This window comes from Blennius ocellaris, assembly GCF_963422515.1.
Source record: "Blennius ocellaris genome assembly, chromosome: 20".
In the NCBI taxonomy this organism is placed as follows: domain Eukaryota; kingdom Metazoa; phylum Chordata; class Actinopteri; order Blenniiformes; family Blenniidae; genus Blennius; species Blennius ocellaris.
Window position 1 is genome coordinate 8,304,082 of NC_137669.1, and position 24,544 is coordinate 8,328,625.

Genomic DNA, 24,544 nt, shown 5'->3' on the forward strand with positions numbered 1-24,544 from the left:
TTGTTGTGAACTAGGATGCAGCAGCTTTCAGTTCAGGCTTTTTGATATTTCTCAAGCTGCATTTCCATCTCAAAGGCATCATTGCTGTAGGAGTTCAAGTCTGCACCGGTGAATGAAGTCCTGAATCGACCAATCAGTTTGTAGATGGCCACCACAGGGATGGAGATCACAGGCACAACGGAGAGGAGGATGATGATGGCAAACACCCAGTCGGGATATTGCTTCAATTCAGTTTGAGGGAATTTTTCCTGAAGAGGAAGCAAAGAAAGGTGAGGAAAGTACTTTCTCTTTCATTTATTATGTTTGATCTGCATGATATGTGAGGTTAAAAGTGATTTCCTGTTCTCATAAGATGCGAAACTAATAATGAAATAATCAGAGGAAAATAACACTAAATTGGGATGAAATCTTTCTTCCATTGCATGCAAATGAACCGTAGTTTATTTCAACCTGAAAAACTGCTCTTGAACGTTAAATTCAGAAGACAAAACCAGTTGTTTGATCTGGGGATGCATCGGTGTCCTCTCATAGGAGTTGGAGGATGTTGACAGGGATCCCTGGGTGATTTTGATCTGCATACTTTATAAGTAGTGAAGAAGATCAGTTTATTCCCTTTTTCCCCTTTAGTGTTGGCTTTTCCCCACCTTTTTTCTTTTGGTCTTTTTTTAATAGTTTTCAGTTGTTACACAGTACTTGGGTCGAAACATTTGTAAATGTGCTGGAGGTAGATATCTATTATATAGATCATTGTTTAACCATTGCACTTGACTTGCTTACATAATCTGGATTCCATGCAGGATAGGAAGGGTGTATCTGCGCTTGCAAGACCACATATGCCACCAACACTACCAGGAGTAGTAAAGGACTGATCACCATCCAGCACGCCTTCCAGAAGATGTTAGGTCGCCTCCCAGTCATGAAGTAAATGTCGTCACTGAAACTATAAAAGGAAAAGGTGATCTTCAGTGATATTGCTGCACATGTGTCAAGACAACAGTTCTATTGAGAAGGAAGAAGACAGACTGTAGGGAAAGTTACGTTTTCATGCCGCGTCCATATACGACTCCAGTGATCTCAAGAAATGCAATAATGAGCAGAGGCACTGAGCCCACATAGCTAATAAAGACCTCCACCCAGTAGTTCCCTGATCCCTGGGCGAAGATGAGACCCACTAAGAATGATATCAGGCAGATGACCCCTAAAGAAAAGCAACAAAAACAAAACTCAAAAAGGGAATTTATATGACTGGTTTAGATTTTGCTGACAAGTGGTTACCTGTTATAACATGACTTGGGATCCATTTGGGAATCAGATTGAGGTCACTAAGAGGTGTGAGTACACCTTGTATGGTTCCAAACATGGAGGAGAGACCCAAGCTGAAGAGCATGACGAAGAACAGCACTGCCCAAACCTGCGAGCCTGGCATTTCCGTCACCGCCTGGGTGAACACGATGAAAGCCAGGCCGGTGCCTGACGCGCTCTGGGGGAGGAAGATGGAAGAGAATCAAAGAAACAACTGCAGACTCACTGCATGTTTTTGATGGGCACAGGATGTGCTGTTCTTCTGGAGGGTAAACATGGGAGGAATGTGTAATACCTGGTCAAGGAATGTTTGGAGATCACAGGGCTTCAGTCCCAAACCATTAACTTCATCTGGGTGAGTTTGACTAAGATGATCAATCCACTGCTGGTAGTTTTCCACTGTCATGTTCTGGTCTCCAATCTCAAAGTGGTTCGTCAGAAGCTGGATGTTGCTGTTAGAAAGAATTTATTAAAGTGTATTTTTCTGCTCGGTCCTCACTGTCCACTGACACTAAACCAATACGTACTCTTTCAGACAGAGGTTGAAGCTGCTGGTGGCCTTAAATCCCAGGATGGCAAAAATAGGAATGGAGGCATACAGAGATGTGGCACTGTTTATTACCCCCACCAGAACAGCATCTCGTTCACAGTTGTTCCTAACGGGAAGAGAAATAGAGCTTTGTTAGCGCCTTCATGTTGTCTGATGGATGTTTTGAAGAGTTTCTGTCCTTACTTTTCCTCATTGTAGCTTGAAAAGGCTATAAGTCCTCCGAACGCCAGAGAAAGAGACAAGAAAATCTGTGTGGCAGCGTCCAGCCACACCTGTGGCTTCTTCAGAATCTCCCACTTCAGAAAAAAACCAAATAAATCCCTGGACGTGTCTGAGGTTCAAGATAAATTCACAGCATCATCTTGAAATAGGAAGAAATGTCCCAACTCACATCAGGAGTGAAGAGGTACATCAGTCCATCAGTAGCTCCCGGCAGAGTGAGGGCACGGATCAGGAATATAGTCAGCACCAGGTACGGGAAGGTGGCTGTCACATACACGGCCTGCAGCAACAAAAGATATCCTGGTGTGAAACGGAGGCTGATTTAAATACTGCCTACTGACCTTTCCCATGGACTTGATGCCTCTGATTAAGCAGACGTAGACGATGATCCACACGCAGAGCTGAAAGATGACCACCGGCAGCTGGAAGGAGCCGCTGATTTCAATGTCGGACGTGATGTTCAGGGTCTCACGGTACCAGAAGTAATTCGCTGGTGTGCTCTTCTCACACTCATCTTGATGACCTGGACACATATTTAAACACACTTGGTCACCCTGTATAAAGTAAGTATATAAAGTAATCTGGAGAAATTCAAATCTTTATCAGTTATTCAATTCTTTTAGTGAAACACTGACTACTTGTTAATTGGAAGATGAGGACATGCCAGTGAAATGTGACTTCAAACAGTTGCAGGATTGCGCAAAAGAGAAGCTGTTTGTGCTCTCGCCTCACTGAGAATGTTACTGCTTCATTACAGGCTTGGGGGGTATTTCCATGTGGACTCTGCACTATCACCTTGTGGGTGTGGGTTTTCTCTGGGCGCTCCCGTTTCCTTCTACTTTCCAAAGATATGATCTGTGTTCTGTGAATTTGTGTCCCAAAAATTGATGGCTTGTGTGTTTTTGCTGTAATGGACTGGTGACCTGTGAAGAGTGGTTTCAGGAGAGAGCAGCCATGCAGCAAAGCAGCACTTGTCCATGAATACTGTGATGGGATTTTCAGATATTTTGCCTGTTTTGGCAAATTAGGAAAGAAAATATGGTTTTCAATTATACATTTCACTGTCTTACACTAGAGGTCTTTGTTCAAATGGCATAATGTTGAAATTGCACTTGTTGAGGGATTGTTAAGATATTTTATTGAATGTAAAATTTTAGTATCCGGATGTACTTGGAATCCTTCACACTGAAAACAGATAAAATATTTGGAGTAACAGTACTCATTCCTTTGAAATTATCATGCTGTCATTTTAACCCAGGTCTATTTGGACACTATGTGGCCCCTGAGCTCAAAATGAGTCGGACATAGACGAATAATGATCGAATGAAAAACCATCACTGAAAATATGAGACTTTGTTTTTGCCGTTTATATATTTACTTAAGTAATCCATAGTTTTCCTTTCAAATCTCAACTGGAACACCAGTTTCACCTTGATGGCTTTCTCCCTGATCATGACTGACATCAAATTTCATCACTTTCCCTTTTTTTCTCCCCACCAACTATTCTGCAATATAAATACTGGGCTGACCTGCAGCCTATGTTGTGTGAACACGTACGAGATCAGGTGGATGTAGCAGCGTGTATCCTCACTTGTTAGGTTGTCCCGGGGTGGACACTGGCTCCACCGCAGCTGGCTTTGGAAAGAGTGGAAGAAGTACCAAAGCACCCAGGCCAGGATGGTGACGGAGAAGGGGCTCACGAGGAAAGATACGATCATGGAGGCAATACCTGCAGGAAGGAAATAACATCAACTGTAAACAACACATGTTTTTCTGAAAACCGATGACATGATTAATAACTATTTTTTTCATAAATAGGTCACAAATATTAATTTCAAAATTTGGAATTACCCACCAACGCCACCCAGAAATGGAGAGATGGTGATCCAGACGCCGATGCTGCCCTTGCGCAGCCTCTGACCGATGGCCAGCTCGAGATAAAGCAGTGGGAGTCCCTCAAACACCAGCGCTATCAGGTAGGGGATGAGGAAAGCACCTGAAGACACAGTCAACATTTGTCTCACAGTCGGATATTAGACTATGCAGAATTCTAATCATGAGTAAAAATGGGAAATCATTTCTTTTTGTTTTTCATGTTAACCCATGACTGCACAAAATGAAGCACTGAACCTCAGAGTCAATAGATTGTGTTGATAGACTTTGTACAGAGTTTGTTATTTAATCAACTTAATCCTGGCCTTGGCTCTCAGGGGCTTGAGGGAGTTGGTTCGCCTCTTACTGGAAACTATGAGGAAGTAAAATAAAAAGATTGGGCGCATTTTGCAGGAACCATTGTAAATGTTTCCTTAAATCAATGAACCAAAGATAATGCTCACCATTTCCCAACACTGGTTACTGTGTCGAGTCGAGCATCAGAGGATGGCTGGTAAAATACTTTAAAAGCTTTTCCAGGAATAAGGAAAATATAGTGCAAAGGTATCAACTCACCTCCCCCATAGATTTGACATAGGTATGGAAACCTCCACAAGTTTCCAAGTCCCACTGCAAAGCCAATGCATGTGAGCAGGTACTGAACCTTGTTATCCCATTTCGGTCTCTCCTCGACTCCAGCGTCATTTGTTTCACCCATCCTCAGCTGGCAGAAAGTTATCGCAATATCCAAGATCTGCAATTTCTTGCCTCGAGCATACACCTCCTGTTTGCAGTTTGTATGTTTTCAGACCAGTAATATTCCTTGGCTCTCTGTTGAGTGTTGTACAGTTTCAAGTGATCCTGGATTCTCCTTGATCCTCCTCCGACTGACATAGTTTAACTTGGCTTTCCTTTTAATTCCACTAAGTTGTAACATTGAAGTAAGGATACAATTTATATTCTTTTTTTTTTTTTTTCACGAAGAGATCGGGCCAAAGTTGAGGGATGATGATTGTGTCATCACACCTTCCAGCTCGTTTGGCGAGTGATAAGTTTGTTACATTGTATGTGTGGGATTTCATATTTAACATGACCAAATGCTTTATAAAAAAAAAAAAAAAAAAGTATTAAATACTACAGCGTACATTTAAAAGAAAAAAAGATCTAACCCGGTGACTTTTCGTTTAATAATGGTCTCAGATCACATGACACCATACCCAGGAATAATAATCACAACGCAGTCATATTAATTTGTTGCTGCAACTTTTTACCCTGGTTTCCAACGACTCAGTAAATATAATACAATAATTTTTTTTTATTTCAATGATACCAGTAAAGTTTTTCATGGATCATAAACATTTTGTGATTGCATGAACTAAAGTGTTTTATTAGGGTTTCCACTATTTATTAATTTCTTAAAAAAACTAAAGCATTTTTACATATTTAACTGAAGGAAATTATCACAATGTAAAGATCAATTAAATAATAATCCATGATTGGAAATGAAATAATCAGGTGAATCTAATCCCCTCATCAATACGTTCAGTTTAATTTTTATATATATTTTTAACTCTTCATGCAAGAGGTCAGATGGAACTGCACACTATTCCAGATGAAAATGAAAGATCGATTGCCAGTCCATCACGGGGACGTGATACACGTTACGATTCACTTTAGAGACACCAGCTCTCATACGACACGTGTTTTTGGATTGTGTGAGAAGGAAAAAAAAGCAGACTGAGGAAATTCACCCATGTACAGGGAGAACGTGCAGACTTCACACAAAGGGGACTTAAATACCAGAATCAGACCGGAGATTGTCTGGTTGTGATGAAGATCACAGAGAACAGCACATCCTTACAGCTCCTGTGCCTTGCAAAGTAAGGACTTGCGTAAACCTTGTATACAAGTGTTTATGTTTCTTTGTAATCAGCTCACAGGATTAAAGGGACATATCTTCTCTCTCGATGGGCGATTCACAAAATTTCTGACTTTAGTGGTTCTTTCATATTAATTCAGAATACATGTTTTGTTTAATCAAAGAAGTTTTCATTTGATGTACGATACAAAGTGTTATTTACATGAGGACTGGACAGAAAAAAGAATTTCATTGGTTAAAAAATGTTTTTCGTCCCCCCCCCCCCCCCCCCAAGATGATAAATAAAAGCTTTCACATGTCAAATCAAACCCTGAGAAATCCCGAAGAAGACATATCAAAATCAACAAACTGGGAGCTCATATTTCATCGTAAAGTGCCTGTTTGCATGTGATCTGTTCTTTCAGTTGCCACGAGACGTCCACAGACGATGTGGGTTCGTTTCGGCCTTGTTCTGAACCGCCAGGGTGGAACGCTGCAGCTTGTAGTTCAGGCCTTCTCATACTTCTCAGGCGCCGTTTCGATCTCAAAGGCCTCATTGCTGTAGGGGTTCAAGTCCGTTCCAGCTGATGAAGTTCGGGCTCGACAAATCAGTTTGTAGGCGGCCACCAGAGGGATGGAGATCACAGGTACAACGCAGAGGAGGATGATGATGGCAAACACCCAGTCCGGATATGGCTTCACTTCATTTTGAGGGAAATTTTTCTGAAGAGAAAGAAAATGAAATGAAAAACACTTTGAATGTTCGTTTTCCTCCAAAAATACAAATACTTTGATTGTCAAACCTCAAAACACAATTTTGCGGTCTAAACCAGAACTTGTCAGATCTGCTGACATTTCAATGAAATTTGTGGCTCTTATGGTACATAAAAACACCAAAGAAACATTAATGAGCAGGAGTGGAGTGGGATGACTGATGAATTGATGCAGGTGGAATTATTTCATTTTAAAGAATGTTCCCAGTGATTTTGTGAATGCTACCTGAAGCCACTGCAGACTAAAGCACAGGTTTGCCAATTTGGTTCAGAGCCACATTCAGCAGTTACTCTATCATTAGGTTATGATCAGGAAAGGTTTGTTTTCTTTGACTCGCTTCTCTAAAATTTCTCTTTAGAGATTTGCAGTCATATTTAATCACTCCAGCTTTAAACTTAAAAAAATAAAAAATTCTGACTTTATGTCCTTTAACTGAGAATTCTCTCTTTTTTTTGTTTGTTTAATCTCTCTCACTGGTTTTCTATTGTTATGCAGCATTTCTATTGAACATCTGCAGGGATCAGATAACTTATTATCACAATGAGCCAGTGCACTTGACTTGCTTACATAATCTGGATTCCATGCAGGATAGGAAGGGTGTATCTGCGCTTGCAAGGCCACATATGCCACCAACACTACCAGGAGTAGTAAAGGACTGATCACCATCCAGCACGCCTTCCAGAAGATGTTAGGTCGCTTCCCAGTCATAAAGTGAATGTCGTCACTGAAACTGTAAAAGGAATCAATGGTTCAAGAAAATGTATGTCTTTAATAATACTGAGGTATATGTGTCAAATGAAAACAGCTAGTCATGGGAAACAATTTGGACACCCTACCAAAGTCTGGGTTTTTTTTAATATACATTTTGATAATACTTAAACATTTGAGTAATTTTATAAATTTAATTGATAAATGCAATTTCTGGTGAGGAATAAAATAACAGTCAACACTCCCTAGTCTGGCTGCTCAAGCAAGTTTACAACAAGTTTAACAGAAAACTTCAAAACCCTCAAATGTCATCATTAATGTCAGATCTAACAAGAGCCTCTCTTCACTCCCCCATCCAAATTTAACCGGAACCATAGAATTGATCAACTGGTCTCTCAATGCGATCGACCAAATTTTTACGACATGACGATTGGGCAAAGGAGAGCCCGCATGTCCTGATGGGATGTTTGCTGCCGGATACATGCTGGATTCCTGGGGTTCCTGGAGGTCCCTGTGTTTGGCCATTCCTTCCATTGAGGATGTGGAGGACCTCTACATATTGGGATTCATGATAGCAGGTATGCTGTTGATTGGAGCTGGCGGCTTTCTGATCTATCCCAAAGTTGAGAAGATGCGGGCAGCTGCATTGGGAAGGCTGCCTATCGTCACTGAAGGACTATGCCGAGCTTTGAACGCTCAGACTCATGTGATAAACGAACTCAAGAGTACGCAAGTCACGACTCTTGAATGTTTACGCGAAATTGGACATCTTGGAGGATATTTGAACTCGATTGGGGAACTAAAATCTTGCCACAATTGGAGCAGCATGGAGACCAGAGACACTCAAGGTTGACAGATAAAGCTGAAGTGCCTGAACGAAAAAAAAAACCTAATCTACATTTCGGATTCCCAGACACCCAGTCGCCAAGGCTGGTGTTTTGTCTTCAACTCTCCTGGATGTGAGTGTGGAATGAAGGCTCTACCACCCCCCCCCCCCCTTCCCCGATACTTTGGCCCACTGGAATTCACCAGTACCTTTCACCGCCTTTGCTGCGCCCCCCCCCCCTCCCCAACTCCAAGCAGAGGCTGTGGGAGGAGACATGGCTGTGCACTGAAACACCTCCTCCTAGCGGCAGGCTGCAAAAATACCCTTCACATATCCTAAGTGCTATCTCGAGAAATATGTTGTAAGCTGTCTGTGTTGATGCTAAATGTGCCTGAGGTGGATTTTTTTTTCCTGTTGTTTACCCAGCAATTAAATCATTTTCTTTTCTAGAGATGAATAAGACATCAATTTGTGAATATTTCTTGATGAAGACCTGAACTTTTAATTGGGTGTCCTAATTGTTTTCACGTGATTGGATATTTAATAGGAAAGAGAAGAACTGTAGGGAAAGTTACGTTTTCATCCCGCGTCCATATACGACTCCAGTGATCTCAAAAAATGCAATAATGAGCAGAGGCACTGAGCCCACATAGCCATTAAAGACCTCCACCCAGTAGTTCCCTGATCCCTGGGCAAAGATGAGAGCCACTAAGAATGATATCAGGCAGATGACCCCTAAAGAAAAGCAACAAAAACAAAACTCAAAAAGGGAATTTATATGACTGGTTTAGATTTTGCCAACAAGTGGTTACCTGTTACAACATGACTTGGGATCCATTTGGGAATCAGATTGAGGTCACTAAGAGATGTGAGTACACCTTGTATGTTTCCAAACATGGAGGAGAGACCCAAGCTGAAGAGCATGACGAAGAACAGCACTGCCCAAACCTGCGAGCCTGGCATTTCCGTCACCACCTGGGTGAACACGATGAAAGCCAGGCCGGTGCCTGACGCGCTCTGGGGGAGGAAGATGGAAGAGAATCAAAGAAACAACTGCAGACTCACTGCATGTTTTTGAAGGGCACAGGATGTGCTGTTCTTCTGGAGGGTAAACATGGGAGGAATGTGTAATACCTGGTCAAGGAATGTTTGGAGATCACAGGGCTTCAGTCCCAAACCATTAACTTCATCTGGGTGAGTTTGACTAAGATGATCAATCCACTGCTGGTAGTTTTCCACTGTCATGTTCTGGTCTCCAATCTCAAAGTGGTTCGTCAGAAGCTGGATGTTGCTGTTAGAAAGAATTTATTAAAGTGTATTTTTCTGCTCGGTCCTCACTGTCCACTGACACTAAACCAATACGTACTCTTTCAGACAGAGGTTGAAGCTGCTGGTGGCCTTAAATCCCAGGATGGCAAAAATAGGAATGGAGGCATACAGAGATGTGGCACTGTTTATTACCCCCACCAGAACAGCATCTCGTTCACAATTGTTCCTAACGGGTGTAAATGAAGAGAAATAGAGCTTTGTTAGCGCCTTCATGTTGTCTGATGGATGTTTCTGTCCTTACTTTTCCTCATTGTAGCTTGAAAAGGCTATAAGTCCTCCAGACGCCAGAGAAAGAGAGAAGAAAATCTGTGTGGCAGCATCCAGCCACACCTGTGGCTTCTTCAGAATCTCCCACTTCAGAAAAAAACAAAATAAATCCCTGGACATGTCTGAGATTCAAGATAAATTCACAGCATCATCTTGAAATAGGAAGAAATGTCCCAACTCACATCAGGAGTGAAGAGGTACATCAGTCCATCAGTAGCTCCCGGCAGAGTGAGGGCACGGATCAGGAATATAGTCAGCACCAGGTACGGGAAGGTGGCTGTCACATACACGGCCTGCAGCAACAAAAGATATCCTGGTGTGAAACGGAGGCTGATTCCTTTTTGGGGAGGTTTAAGATACTGCCTACTGACCTTTCCCATGGACTCAATGCCTTTGATGAAGCAGATATAGACGATTAACCAGGCGCTGGCCAGACACACCACCATCCACCACTGCAAGGAGCCGCTGATTTCAATGTCAGACGTGATGTTCAAGGTCTTGCGGTACCAGAAGTAATTCACTGGCGTGCTCTTCTCACATTCAACATCATAACCTGGACACACACGTTTAAAAAAAACCCAAACAAACTTGGATCATGCTGCGTAAACCAGAATTGAATAAACTGTCTCGGATATGTATCAACTTTGGATTTTAACAAGTTCTGAATGGGTGAGTTTTTCTCTGGATAAGGTTTTACACTATGTCAAACAAAGTGCCTTTTCGGTGAGAAGATGGAGGAAGTGAATCTCGAAGAATTTCAACAATTTGATCAGTCTAGCCTGTCTTTCTGTGGAATGCATATTACTCATTAATTGGAAGGCATGAAAGCATCAGTGTTGTACTGCGCCAGTCGGAGGAATGACCTGAATGGTTGTGGTTGGCTCACAGTGAGAATCCACCTGGTTTATCTGCCACAAAAACATGTGACAAAGCCGCTTGATGATGTTTTGTCAAAACGTGTCATAGTTGGTTTCAAAACTTGCCATGCAGTTATCTCAGGCCTGTGGAGGACATAGAGTCGCTCTTTGACCTGCTACTGATTTGCAGCCAGAAGTCAGGCTCTTGGCTGCAAGCAGTGAATGGAAGCTTATAGTCTAAGAGTTTCAGGCATGTGCCACATCTCAGAAATGATTGTCTATCTTTGCACAGAAACCACCCCGACAACGGGGTCAGGCAGTGGGCCGTTTGCCTGTGACGTGCTGTTCTGTCATTTGTGCTCTGGAGTTGGTTAGTATTTTTTTGTTTTTTTTGTAGAATACTGGCCTCATGTTGTGTGGTTCTTTTGCATACATAGGCACAATGCGTGAACTGGTCTGTGACTGTTACTCCTCAGTAGTCTGGATCAACATTTAACACTTTTATGCGATTTTTCCGACCACCTTGCCACCTTTTTCCTTGAATTCTGCACAGAAGATCCTTTTTGGACATTGACCACCTGGCATGTGAGCCACATGAAGTGTCATGTTTAATATTATGGGATTACGGTACCTCAGTGCCTGTGATTTGAGGCTTTCTGAGGCTTTCTGAGGCTTGTAGTAAGAAAATGTTTCGAGTTCTTGACATTGTGTTTTGACGATGTCCTTAGTGATTCTTCATGTTCCAGGCCTGCTGTAGGCCTTAACAACAGGATATTGGGCCCAACAAAGACTTTTCTCAGGGCTAATTAATGCAGTTTTTTTTAATCCTGCTGATGGAAAGGTCAAAGTAAATGCTGGTAGTGGAAAACCAACTTGCATGCTGAATGCTGCAGACATTGTGTGTTTTGAGAATCAACAGGCTTTTGCAAACTTAAACAGTGTGGAAGATAGTATGAGAGATGTTATAGAAAAACAATTCCCCAAAAGCAGCAAGTGATTTATAAGCAGGAAAAAAAATCACAAAGTTATCTGAAGTGTCCAAAGAACATTGTTCTTTGTGCAGGTTACCGTACATGAAATATTGTTAAACAAAACATTGCACAATGTTGAAATACTCAGCACTTAAACCGAGAAACATTTAGAGTGACTAAAACTAAAACTTTCAAAAGGTTTTGAGAGTTACATTAATCTTTGTTTGTATTGAATCAAGACAAGAACAATGACAAAATGAGGATGATTTTTCTTTAAATTTACTGGGTTTTTTTTTGTTTTGTTTTTTTTAAAGGTGTTTTCTTTCATTTTGTCACATGACATGTAGTTATAAGTTAATTTAAGAGGGAAAGCAGAGGTTCATTATGACATACCTTGAATCAGCAAGTTCTGAATTCTGCCTGTCTTTCGTGTTGCTTTCCATCTCTGAAGAACCCTCTTCATTTTATAATGTGGTGCAATGTCCTTTTATTGTTATAAAATGATCGTGAATCTTCTCTTAAATCTGAGCTGGAGCATCATTTACGACCTGATGGCTTCCTTATCTGCTCATCATGTCCAACTTTAAACTTTATGACAGTATTCAGTTTTCCACACACAATTTTCGGCATTAAAGCTGATCACAAGGCATGAGGCAACGTTACTGTTGTCGTTGTTGTTAAAATAAACGACGACAAATGTTTGGTGGTTGGAGAGAACAGCATGTTGTGTGTGTTCTCACTTGTTAGGTTGGCGTTGAGTGGACACTGGCTCCACGGCAGCGGGCTTTGGAAAGAGTGGAAGAAGTACCAGAGGACCCAGGCCAGGATGGTGTTGTAGAAGAGGCTCACGAGGGAAGGTACGATCATGGAGGCAATACCTGCAGGAAGGAAGTAAAGGAATGACACGTTTTAACAAAAGTCTTGTTCACATAACAAAATAATGACTGTAAAACAAATAAAATCAAATATAGTCAAACATAGATCATTTTATTCCTCATGATGAATAGTAATAGAGATACATTTCATGAATTTGAATTTTGAATTACCCACCAACGCCTCCCAGCAATGGAGAGATGGTGATCCAGACGCCGATGCTGCCCTTGCGCAGCCTCTGACCGATGGCCAGCTCGAGATAAAGCAGTGGGAGTCCCTCAAACACCAGCGCTATCAGGTAGGGGATGAGGAAAGCACCTGAAGACACAAAGGCAACGTTTATGTCACAGTTAGAAACCAGCCGGGTTCGATTGTGATGGTAAATAAAACATGACGGCATCGGTTTGTAAAACTGAACCGATGATTTTAAAGAACAAACTAAAGACATCAAGTAATTTATCGGTCAGGTAAGATGAAACAAAGGATCCGAGTCTCAAACAAAAGGGTTGGTTATTTATTCAGCTTAACCGTGACCTGGACCCTCCAGGGTTTGGTGGCTTGGGAGATTTAACACCTCTTTACTGGGAACTACGGGAAAGTGAAATAACAGATTGGGTGAATTGTGCAGAAACAATTGTTTTCTAAAATCAGTGAACCGGAGATCACGCATGAAATAACATGGATTTCAAAAACTGCCCTGGTCTGTTCATTATTGATCACGTTTAAAGACCATCTATGATGATTCAAGCCTCTCTGCATGAATGGTTTAAATATTTTAAAAGCTTTTCCATGAGTAAGATAAATGTAGTGCAAAGGTATCAACTCACCTCCCCCATAGATTTGACATAAGTATGGAAACCTCCACACGTTTCCAAGTCCCACTGCAAAGCCAATGCATGTGAGCAGGTACTGAACCTTGTTATCCCATTTCGGTCTCTCCTCGACTCCAGCGTCATTTGTTTCACCCATCCTCAGCTGGCAGAAAGTTATCGCAATATCCAAGATCTGTAATTTCTTGCCTCGAGCATACACCTCACAGTTGTTGTATGTTTGGTTTTAGTACAGAAATAGTCCTTGGGTCTGTGTTGAGTGACGACCTCAGGTGATGCCCTCCTCTCCCTCTCTGACTGACGTGTCTGAGCTGAGATTTCTTATCGGCTGAAGTAGGGATACAGCTTTTATTGGTTTTTCTGAAGAAATCCGGCCAACGGAAGGGAGTGAAAGCAGCAGGCACAGTGATTTTGTGGTTAGCCCTCTCACCTTGGTTGACATGTTAGTGTGCTCAACGTTAAATTAATGGATAACATGATGATGCCGTCGGCCTTTACGCTGTCCTCTGGCAATCGGTTAAAAATTTGTAAAAAGGAACTGGATCACTTAGTCCCATTTTGGTCATAAAATGCAAAGTGAAAAATATATTTTTATCTCTGACATAACCACAAATTGCCAGCTGTGCTAAAGCTTTTTGTTAAACTCCTCATTAGTCTGCATAAGATAAGCTATCATGGTTTTGAAGACAACTTGAAATAAGAACATGTTTTTGCACACTGGTTTCAATCTGCACTGTGGAGGAAAAAAAAAATGACCTGCGATTTGTTGTAGAAAATCTAAGGCCTCTTAGATTTTCTGGCCGACATGTGCATACATGTGAAACTAACTCATCTGCGAATGCCACAAAGGTCTTCCTTCCTCGTCACCCCGGATACTCCTGATAACTTCCCCAACTAGGTCATTACCACCCCAGACCGGTTAGGACCTGTTGTTAAGTTTGAGCCCCTTAATTAGCGTTGTTTTTGCTCCAGTTTATGGCGGCGCCAGAAACAGGCCTTGGAGGATGAGATTACGGGGAAGCGACTTTATATACAAAGGAGGAGAGTGTGTCGGGGGGTAGGATTGTGAGAATGTGTGTGCGTGTGTTTGTGTGAAGACCTGGCTAATGTCTCTCCGTTTGTCATGTGTGGGAGATCTCCGGCTACATGTCTGAATAAATTCCCTGTTCAAGAATCTCAAACCACTGTGTCTCAAGTCTTCCTGTACCAAACCGAGCATCACAGAAGAGCACCAGAATATCCACTACAGCCCTATTGACATGTGAAACTATCACGAGCTGCTGAGGGCTTTAAGTGAAATATGTATTTGTCAAAGAAACCCTTTTTTTTTTTTTTGCCATGTATGATTATCAGATTTGAGGCAATCCCTCAACTAGATGGTAGATGAAACATCAATATACTGAGAATAACCAAGGCCTATCTGATTGAAGCACTTTAATGATCAACCTCTGTTGTAAACACACCTTATGAAATGACCACAATCCATCCAGTCAAGAAAGATAATTGAAAATTACCCAGTTGCTGCACCGAGGTCAAGCTCTTCTTGGACTTTGAGTCACACAAAGGCAAATTGCCACAGAAGGAATTATGTAATGTGAAAGGCAAAAAAAAGAATTTGATTTACAGTTACATGAAGGATTTCCAGGTCTTCCAGTTCAGAATTTATTTGTCTTGTTTGAGCATGTATGTGTTTAGGTCTGGTGTCTTCTCACGTTCAGTCATTCTGGAGGTGAACTGTTGAATATGACTGAGTGAGGCTGATGGACTGCTCACATATAAAGGGTGCAACCTGCCGTCTTCAGCTGGGATCAACTCCACCATCAATATATATAGAAGATCGATGGTTCACAGAAAAATTAATGGATTGTTTGAGACGATTGGATCACATGCTAAAGCAGCGTTCAGGTCCAAATGTATACTTTTAATGTTCAGTCAAATACGAGTCAATTTGATGTGCTTCAATAAATGTTATTGATTCAAGCCATAATAAATCCTTATCCTTACATTGAAATCAACATCTGAGTGCCTGATTAAATGTCACAATGGCAATAAAATGTCCACAGACGCTGTGGGTTTGTTACTGCCTTGTTGTGAATTGGGATGCAGCAGCTTTCAGTTCAGGCTTTTTGATATTTCTCAAGCTGCATTTCCATCTCAAAGGCATCATTGCTGTAGGAGTTCAAGTCTGCACCGGTGAATGAAGTCCTGAATCGACCAATCAGTTTGTAGATGGCCACCACAGGGATGGACATCACAGGCACAACGGAGAGGAGGATGATTATGGCAGACTGAGGAAATTCACCCATGTACAGGGAGAACGTGCAGACTTCACACAAAGGGGACTTTAATACCAGAATCAGACCGGAGATTGTCTGGTTGTGATGAAGATCACAGAGAACAGCACATCCTTACAGCTCCTGTGCCTTTCAAAGGAAGGACTTGCGTAAACCTTGTATACAAGTGTTTATGTTTCTTTGTAATCAGCTCACAGGATTAAAGGGACATATCCTCTATCTCAAAGGATGATTCACAAAATTTCTGACTTTAGTGGTTCTTTTGGACAATTCAGAATACATGCTTTGTTTAATCAAAGAAGTTTTCATTTGATGTACGATACAAAATGTTATTTACATGACTGGAAAGAAAAAAGAATTTCATTGGTTAAAAAATGTTTTTTGTTTTTTTCCCCCCCAAGATGATAAATAAAAGCTTTCACATGTCAAATCAAACCCTGAGAAATCCCGAAGAAGACATATCAAAATCAACAAACTGGGAGCTCATATTTCATCGTAAAGTGCCTGTTTGCATGTGATCTGTTCTTTCAGTTGCCACGAGACGTCCACAGACGATGTGGGTTCGTTTCGGCCTTGTTCTGAACCGCCAGGGTGGAACGCTGCAGCTTGTAGTTCAGGCCTTCTCATACTTCTCAGGCGCCGTTTCGATCTCAAAGGCCTCATTGCTGTAGGGGTTCAAGTCCGTTCCAGCTGATGAAGTTCGGGCTCGACAAATCAGTTTGTAGGCGGCCACCAGAGGGATGGAGATCACAGGTACAACGCAGAGGAGGATGATGATGGCAAACACCCAGTCCGGATATGGCTTCACTTCATTTCGAGGGAAATTTTCCTGAAGAGAAAGAAAATGAAGTGAAAAACACTTTGAACGTTCATTTTCCTCCAAAAATACAATGATTGTCAAAGCTCAAAACACAATTTTGCGGTCTAAACCAGAACTTGTCTTTCATTTATGAAGATGAAGTAAGATCTGCTGACATTTCGATGACATTTGAAAACACCAAAAAGAAAAACACCAAAGAAACATTAATGAGCAGGAGTGGAGTGGGATGACTGTTGAATTGATGCGGGTGGAATTATTTCATTTTAAACGAATGTTCCCAGTGATTTTGTGAATGCTACCTGAAGCCACTGCAGACTAAAGCACAGGGTGGCAAATTAGGTTCAGAGCCACATTCAGAAGGCACGCATGCAAACTTACAGTAGATACGCTTCCGTCATTAGGTTACGATCAGGAAAGGTTTGTTTTCTTTGACTCACTTCTCTAAAATTTCTCGTTAGAGATTTGCCGTCATACTTTATCACTCCAGCTTGTTTTTAAATATTTTTTTTCAAAAATTCTGACTTTATCGCAACTTTAACTGAGAATTGTCTCTTTTTTTTTGTTTGTTTAATCTTTCTCACTGGTTTTCTATTGTTATGCAGCATTTCTATTGAACATCTGCAGGGATCAGATAACTTATTATCACGATGAGCCAGTGCACTTGACTTGCTTACATAATCTGGATTCCATGCAGGATAGGAAGGGTGTATCTGCGCTTGCAAGACCACATATGCCACCAATACCACCACGAGTAGTAAAGGACTGATCACCATCCAGCACGCCTTCCAGAAGATGTTAGGTCGCTTCCCAGTCATAAAGTGAATGTCGTCACTGAAACTGTAAAAGGAATCAATGGTTCAAGAAAATGTATGTCTTTAATAATACTGCTGTCTGTGTGTCAAATGAAAACAGTTAGTCATGTGAAAAAATGTGGACACCCTACCAAAGTCTGAGATTTTTTTTTAATATACATTTTAACAATACTTATTCTTTTCAAGAGATGAATAAAAACAAGATTAGACATCAATTTGTTAACATTTCTTGATGAAGACCTGAACATTTAATTGGGTGTCCTAATTTTTTTTCACATGACTGGATATTTAATAGGAACGAGAAGAACTGTAGGGAAAGTTACGTTTTCATGCCGCGTCCATATATGACTCCAGTGATCTCAAAAAATGCAATAATGAGCAGAGGCACTGAGCCCACATAGCCATTAAAGACCTCCACCCAGTAGTTCCCTGATCCCTGGGCGAAGATGAGAGCCACTAAGAATGATATCAGGCAGATGACCCCTAAAGAAAAGCAACAAAAACAAAACTCAAAAAGGGAATTTATATGACTGGTTTAGATTTTGCCAACAAGTGGTTACCTGTTATAACATGACTTGGGATCCATTTGGGAATCAGATTGAGGTCACTAAGAGGTGTGAGTACACCTTGTATGTTTCCAAACATGGAGGAGAGACCCAAGCTGAAGAGCATGACGAAGAACAGCACTGCCCAAACCTGCGAGCCTGGCATTTCCGTCACCGCCTGGGTGAACACGATGAAAGCCAGGCCGGTGCCTGACGCGCTCTGGGGGAGGAAGATGGAAGAGAATCAAAGAAACAACTGCAGACTGACTGCATGTTTTTGAAGGGCACAGGATGTGCTGTTCTTCTGGAGGGTAAACATGGGAGGAATGTGTAATACCTGGTCAAGGAATGTTTGGAGATCACAGGGCTTCAGTCCCAAACCATTAACTTCATCTGGGTGAGTTTGAGTGAGATAATCAATCCACTGCTGGTAGTTTTCCACTGTCATGTTCTGGTCTCCAATCTCAAAGTGGTTCGTCAGAAGCTGGATGTTGCTGTTAGAAAGAATTTATTAAAGTGTATTTTTCTGCTCGGTCCTCACTGTCCACTGACACTAAACCAATACGTACTCTTTCAGACAGAGGTTGAAGCTGCTGGTGGCCTTAAATCCCAGGATGGCAAAAATAGGAATGGAGGCATACAGAGATGTGGCACTGTTTATTACCCCCACCAGAACAGCATCTCGTTCACAGTTGTTCCTAACGGGAAGAGAAATAGAGCTTTGTTAGCGCCTTCATGTTGTCTGATGGATGTTTTGAAGAGTTTCTGTCCTTACTTTTCCTCATTGTAGCTTGAAAAGGCTATAAGTCCTCCGAACGCCAGAGAAAGCGAGAAGAAAATCTGTGTGGCAGCGTCCAGCCACACCTGTGGCTTCTTCAGAATCTCCCACTTCAGAAAAAAACAAAATAAATCCATGGACGTGTCTGAAGTTCAAGATAAATTCACAGCATCATCTTGAAATAGGAAGAGATGTCCCAACTCACATCAGGAGTGAAGAGGTACATCAGTCCATCAGTAGCTCCCGGCAGAGTGAGGGCACGGATCAGGAATATAGTCAGCACCAGGTACGGGAAGGTGGCTGTCACATACACGGCCTGCAGCAACAAAAGATATCCTGGTGTGAAACGGAGGCTGATTCCTTTTTGGGGAGGTTTAAGATACTGCCTACTGACCTTTCCTATGGACTCAAGGCCTTTGATGAAGCAGATATAGACGATTAACCAGGCGCTGGCCAGACACACCACCATCCACCACTGCAAGGAGCCGCTGATTTCAATGTCAGGCGTGATGTTCAAGGTCTCGCGGTACCAGAAGTAATTCACTGGCGTGCTCTTCTCACATTCAATGTCATAACCTGGACACACATGTTTAAAAAAACAAACAAACAAACTTGGATCATGCTGCGTAAACCAGAATTGAATAAACTGTCTCGGATATGAATCAACTTTGGATTTTAACAAGTTCTGAATGGGTGAGTTTTTCTCTGGATAAGGTTTTACACTATGTCAAACAAAGTGCCTTTTCGATGAGAAGATGGAGGAAGTGAATCTCGAAGAATTTCAACAATTTCATCAATTTGATCAGTTCAGCCTGTCTGTTTGTGGAATGCAGATTACTCATTAATTGGAAGGCATGAAAGCATCAGTGTTGTACTGCGCCAGTCGGAGGAATGACCTGAATGGTTGTGGTTGGCTCACAGTGAGAATCCACCTGGTTTATCTGCCACAAAAACATGTGACAAAACCGCTTGATGATGTTTTGTCAAAACGTGTCACAGTTTGTTTCAAAACTTGCCTGAAAAGACTAAAGTAAAATACATATGAAGAAGCAAAAGGCATAATGAGCTAAATGGACGGGAGATTATTGTCACAGCCCATGGTGCCTTGTGTTTTTGATTCACCTCACAAGCCATGCAGTTATCTCAGGCCTTTGGAGGACATAGAGTCGCTCTTTGACCTGCTACTGATTTGCAGCCAGAAGTCAGGCTCTTGGCTGCAAGTAGTGAATGGAAGCTTATAGTCTAAGAGTTTCAGGCATGTGCCACATCTCAGAAATGATTGTCTATCTTTGCACAGAAACCACCCCGACAATGGGGTCAGGCAGTGGGCCGTTTGCCTGTGACGTGCTGTTCTGTCATTTGTGCTCTGGAGTTGGTTAGTATTTTTTTGTAGAATACTGGCCTCATGTGGTGCGGTGGTGGACATTGACCACCTGGCATGTGAGCGACATGAAGTGTCATGTTTAGTATTATAGGATGACGGTACCTCAGTGCCAGTGATGTGAGGCTTTCTGAGGCTTGTTGTAAGAAAATGTTTTGAGTTCTTGACATTGTGTTTTGATGTTGTCCAAGGCTTCCATGCACTTCTGGTGATTTTGACTTCATTGCCAAGAAACAATCCACATCCCTCAGTTTGTAACCATTGGATATGTCTCAGGTCTCCTCTTGTGCTTTTGTTAAGTCTGCATCTCTTACCCGTTTGTCACTTCTTGTTTTATTTTCTCACCTGTTTTGGCCCCGTTGTTGCTCACTTGTTCTGCCTGTCTACCTTCCCTCAGTGGGTCTTATTTGAGTTGTTGTGTTTCTCCTGTGTTACTCCCTCTATATAAACCCTCCTTCCTTATGTTTCGGTGTCAGATCGTCTCGTGCCTTGATGTCTCAGCACTTTTTCATTATTCCTTGTGTTTATCCCTAGTGATTCTTCATGTTCCAGGCCTGCTGTAGGCCTTAACAACAGGATATTGGGCCCAACAAAGACTTTTCTCAGGGCTAATTAATGCAGTTTCTTTTAATCCTGCTGATGGAAAGGTCAAAGTAAATGCTGGTTGTGGAAAACCAACTTGCATGCTGAATGCTGCAGACATTGTGTGTTTTGAGAATCAACAGGCTTTTGCAAACTTAAACAGTGTGGAAGATAGTATGAGAGATGTTATAGAAAAACAATTCCCCAAAAGCAGCAAGTGATTTATAAGCAGGAAAAAAAATCACAAAGTTATTTGAAGTGTCCAAAGAACATTGTTCTTTGTGCAGGTTACCGTACATGAAATATTGTTAAACAAAACATTGCACAATGTTGAAATACTCAGCACTTAAACCGAGAAACATTTAGAGTGACTAAAACTAAAACTTTCAAAAGTTTTTGAGGGTTACATTAATCTTTGTTTGTATTGAATCAAGACAAGAACAATGACAAAATGAGGATGATTTTTCTTTAAATTTACTGTTTTGGTTTGTTTAAAACTTAAAAATTTTGTCACATGACATGTAATTATAAGTTCATTTAAGAGGGAAAGCAGAGGTTCATTATGACATACCTTGAATCAGCAAGTTCTGAATTCTGCCTGTCTTTCGTGTGGTTTTCCATCTCTGAAGAACCCTCTTCATTTTATAATGTGGTGCAATGTCCTTTTATTGTTATAAAATGATCCCGTGAATCTTCTCTTAAATCTGAGCTGGAGCATCATTTACGACCTGATGGCTTCCTTATCTGCTCATCATGTCTAACTTTAAACTTTATGACAGCATTCAGTTTTCCACACACAATTTTCGGCATTAAAGCTGATCACAAGGCATGAGGCAACGTTATTGTTGTTGTTGTTAAAATAAATCACGACAGATGTTTGGTGGTTGGAGAGAACAGCATGTTGTGTGTATTCTCACTTGTTAGGTTGGCGTTGAGTGGACACTGGCTCCACGGCAGCGGGCTTTGGAAAGAGTGGAAGAAGTACCAGAGGACCCAGGCCAGGATGGTGTTGTAGAAGAGGCTCACGAGGAAAGATACGATCATGGAGGCAATACCTGCAGGAAGGAAGTAAAGGAATGACACGTTTTAACAAAAGTCTTGTTCACATAACAAAATAATGACTGTAAAACAAATAAAATCAAATATAGTCAAACATAGATCATTTTATTCCTCATGATGAATAGTAATAGAGATACATTTCATGAATTTGAATTTTGAATTACCCACCAACGCCTCCCAGCAATGGAGAGATGGTGATCCAGACGCCGATGCTGCCCTTGCGCAGCCTCTGACCGATGGCCAGCTCGAGATAAAGCAGTGGGAGTCCCTCAAACACCAGCGCTACCAGGTAGGGGATGAGGAAAGCACCTGAAGACACAAAGGCAACGTTTATGTCACAGTTAGAAACCAGCCGGGTTCGATTGTTATGGTAAATGAAACATGACGGCATCGGTTTGTAAAACTGAACCGATGATTTTAAAGAACAAACTAAAGACATCAAGTAATTTATCGGTCAGGTAAGATGAAACAAAGGATCCGAGTCTCAAACAAAAGGGTTGGTTATTTATTCAGCTTAACCGTGACCTGGACCCTCCAGGGTTTGGTGGCTTGGGAGATTTAACACCTCTTTACTGGGAACTACGGGAAAGTGAAATAACAGATTGGGTGAATTGTGCAGAAACAATAGTTTTCTAAAATCAGTGAACCGGAGATCACGCATGAAATAACATGGATTTCAAAAACTGCCCTGGTCTGTTCATTATTGATCACGTTTAAAGACCATCTATGATGATTCAAGCCTCTCTGCATGAATGGTTTAAATATTTTAAAAGCTTTTCCATGAGTAAGATAAATGTAGTGCAAAGGTATCAACTCACCTCCCCCATAGATTTGACATAAGTATGGAAACCTCCACACGTTTCCAAGTCCCACTGCAAAGCCAATGCATGTGAGCAGGTACTGAACCTTGTTATCCCATTTCGGTCTCTCCTCGACTCCAGCGTCATTTGTTTCACCCATCCTCAGCTGGCAGAAAGTTATCGCAATATCCAAGATCTGTAATTTCTTGCCTCGAGCATACACCTCACAGTTGTTGTATGTTTGGTTTTAGTACAGAAATAGTCCTTGGGTCTGTGTTGAGTGACGGCCTCAGGTGATGCCCTCCTCTCCCTCTCTGACCGACGTGTCTGAGCTGAGATTTCTTATCGGCTGAAGTAGGGATACAGCTTTTATTGGTTTTTATGAAGAAATCCGGCCAACGGGAAGGGAGTAAAAGCAGCAGGCACAGTGATTTAGTGGTTAACCCTCCCACCTTGTTTAACATGTTAAGTGTGCTCAGCTTTAAATTAATGGATAACCTGATGATGCCGTCTGCCTTTATGCTGTCCTCTGGCAATCGGTTAAAAACTTGTAAAAAGAAACTGGATTCTTGTACAATGACCAATCCTCAACTTTGATCACTTAGTCACCAGAAATACCACATTTTGGTCATAAAATGCAAAGTGAAAAATATACATTTTATCTCTGACGGAACCACAAATTACCAGCTGTGCTAAAGTTTTGTTAAACTCCTCAGTCTGCATAAGATAAGCTATCATGGTTTTGAAGACAACTTGAAATAAGAACATGTTTTTGCACACTGGTTTCAATCTGCACTGTAGAGGGGAAAAAAAACCCTGCGACTCACTGATGTTTCGTACGATAGTGAATTTAGTTACTCAAGCGCAGATCAGAAGGTGCCAGAGTCATGGATAATAACACAATGCAGTTTGTTTCCGGTGAACTTTGCTTTCAATAAGTTCTGCCAAGATACTTTTCTTTAAATCATGGCAGTAAAGTTTTATAGGAATCATATAAAAATGGCTTCCACATGATTGATGACCTAAAGTCAATAGTGTTAATGGGAATTTTTTTTATTAATTTTTGACTGAAATTAAAACAGATTTAAAGCAACAAGGCCATTACAATGCATGAAGTATATTTCTAATTAATAAGTTTAACCCCATCCATCCATCCCTATTCAATGTTGATTGGTGATGTTGGTGTTTGCATGTCTCTTATTTTCAGTTACTCCTCACACAGACAAGCTGTTTGTTTCTTTTTCTGTTGTGATCTTTTCCGTCCATCTACTCTCCACTCAACCAAACCAGTTCAGACAGATAATACCTCGAATACCTCGGAGTCTGGTGTGATGTTTCGTTTATCCATATTGAATGTTTATTTCCACATCACTGCTACTCATACATTAACTGTTAAATTGACGAACTTTCATTTAGTTTACATTTAGGTCTTGAATGTGTCTGAGTATGCAGTATTTCTAAATTGACCCACAGATTCTGACATATGGGACCTTCTCAAACTACATGTGTATAACCCCATGTACTTTTTTTTGTCAGCCCAGGGAACAACAACTTAACTGTCACGCTGTAATTCACCTCAGATAACCCATATATGATTATACTGCAGGAGCAGTGTCATCTTTAAGATTACATACTTACAAAACAGTGTAAATTTGATTCTATATTTAAAAAAAACAAAACTATCTTGCAAAAACAAAAAGCACATCTGGAATTTTACAAGTTGAGGCTTCATTTCAAAATAAAAAAAAACAGATGATTTCTTTGTATTGTGTAACTCAATATTCTCGTCTAAACTGAAGTCGTTCCAGATATTTTCTGCCACCTGTTGGTGGGAAAAGGATTGTGCACATTTCAGTCAGGCGCAATTTGCAACACAGAACAAATAATGTTCACTAACAACTGCGAGTAGCCTTGTGATTATGTACCAGCATATGTAGCAGTCACTCCGGGAAATTGGTAAACATCAGGCTTTCAGTTATAGTAAAGTTAGTATCAGTCAGTAAAGTTAATCCAGGATGTAAACGTCTCAAAAAAGTAACATTTTTACATATTTCTTTTAATTTCAGTCTGTTACATTCACACACAAGGTCATACACCAGTGGCAACAGCCAGTGCATTAGGAGCAATTTGGGGATCAATTTATTATTTTTTCAATCTTTGGATTGGAAGATGATCCACCCTATCAGATGAGGGATATCTGTTGCCTTAGTGTCCCAATAAAAGTAAACATTTTG

The 24,544-nt window shown here is 41.2% G+C and overlaps 3 protein-coding genes across 3 annotated transcripts; all 3 read right to left on the reverse strand.

The window, feature by feature from the left end:
- Positions 1–32: 32 nt before the first annotated feature.
- LOC308144895 (sodium-dependent neutral amino acid transporter B(0)AT3-like) lies at positions 33–4,664 on the reverse strand (the record flags this gene model as incomplete). The annotated part of the gene is made up of 12 exons (XM_080516168.1): positions 33–248; positions 778–940; positions 1,039–1,198; positions 1,276–1,480; positions 1,598–1,754; positions 1,830–1,958; positions 2,036–2,148; positions 2,244–2,354; positions 2,416–2,597; positions 3,666–3,803; positions 3,930–4,070; positions 4,523–4,664. 12 exons carry the CDS (start codon positions 4,662–4,664, stop codon positions 33–35), a joined length of 1,857 nt encoding a protein of 618 aa, XP_080372294.1.
- Positions 4,665–6,311: 1,647 nt separating this feature from the next.
- LOC308144388 (sodium-dependent neutral amino acid transporter B(0)AT3-like) lies at positions 6,312–13,378 on the reverse strand (the record flags this gene model as incomplete). Its single annotated transcript, XM_080515496.1, has 12 exons — positions 6,312–6,527; positions 7,146–7,308; positions 8,688–8,847; positions 8,925–9,129; positions 9,247–9,403; positions 9,479–9,607; positions 9,683–9,795; positions 9,891–10,001; positions 10,080–10,261; positions 12,277–12,414; positions 12,587–12,727; positions 13,237–13,378. 12 exons carry the CDS (start codon positions 13,376–13,378, stop codon positions 6,312–6,314), a joined length of 1,857 nt encoding a protein of 618 aa, XP_080371622.1.
- A 2,768-nt stretch (positions 13,379–16,146) lies between these two features.
- LOC308144389 (sodium-dependent neutral amino acid transporter B(0)AT3-like) lies at positions 16,147–22,470 on the reverse strand (the record flags this gene model as incomplete). The annotated part of the gene is made up of 12 exons (XM_080515497.1): positions 16,147–16,362; positions 17,028–17,190; positions 17,489–17,648; positions 17,726–17,930; positions 18,048–18,204; positions 18,280–18,408; positions 18,486–18,598; positions 18,694–18,804; positions 18,883–19,064; positions 21,369–21,506; positions 21,679–21,819; positions 22,329–22,470. 12 exons carry the CDS (start codon positions 22,468–22,470, stop codon positions 16,147–16,149), a joined length of 1,857 nt encoding a protein of 618 aa, XP_080371623.1.
- Between the last annotated feature and the right edge of the window lie 2,074 nt (positions 22,471–24,544).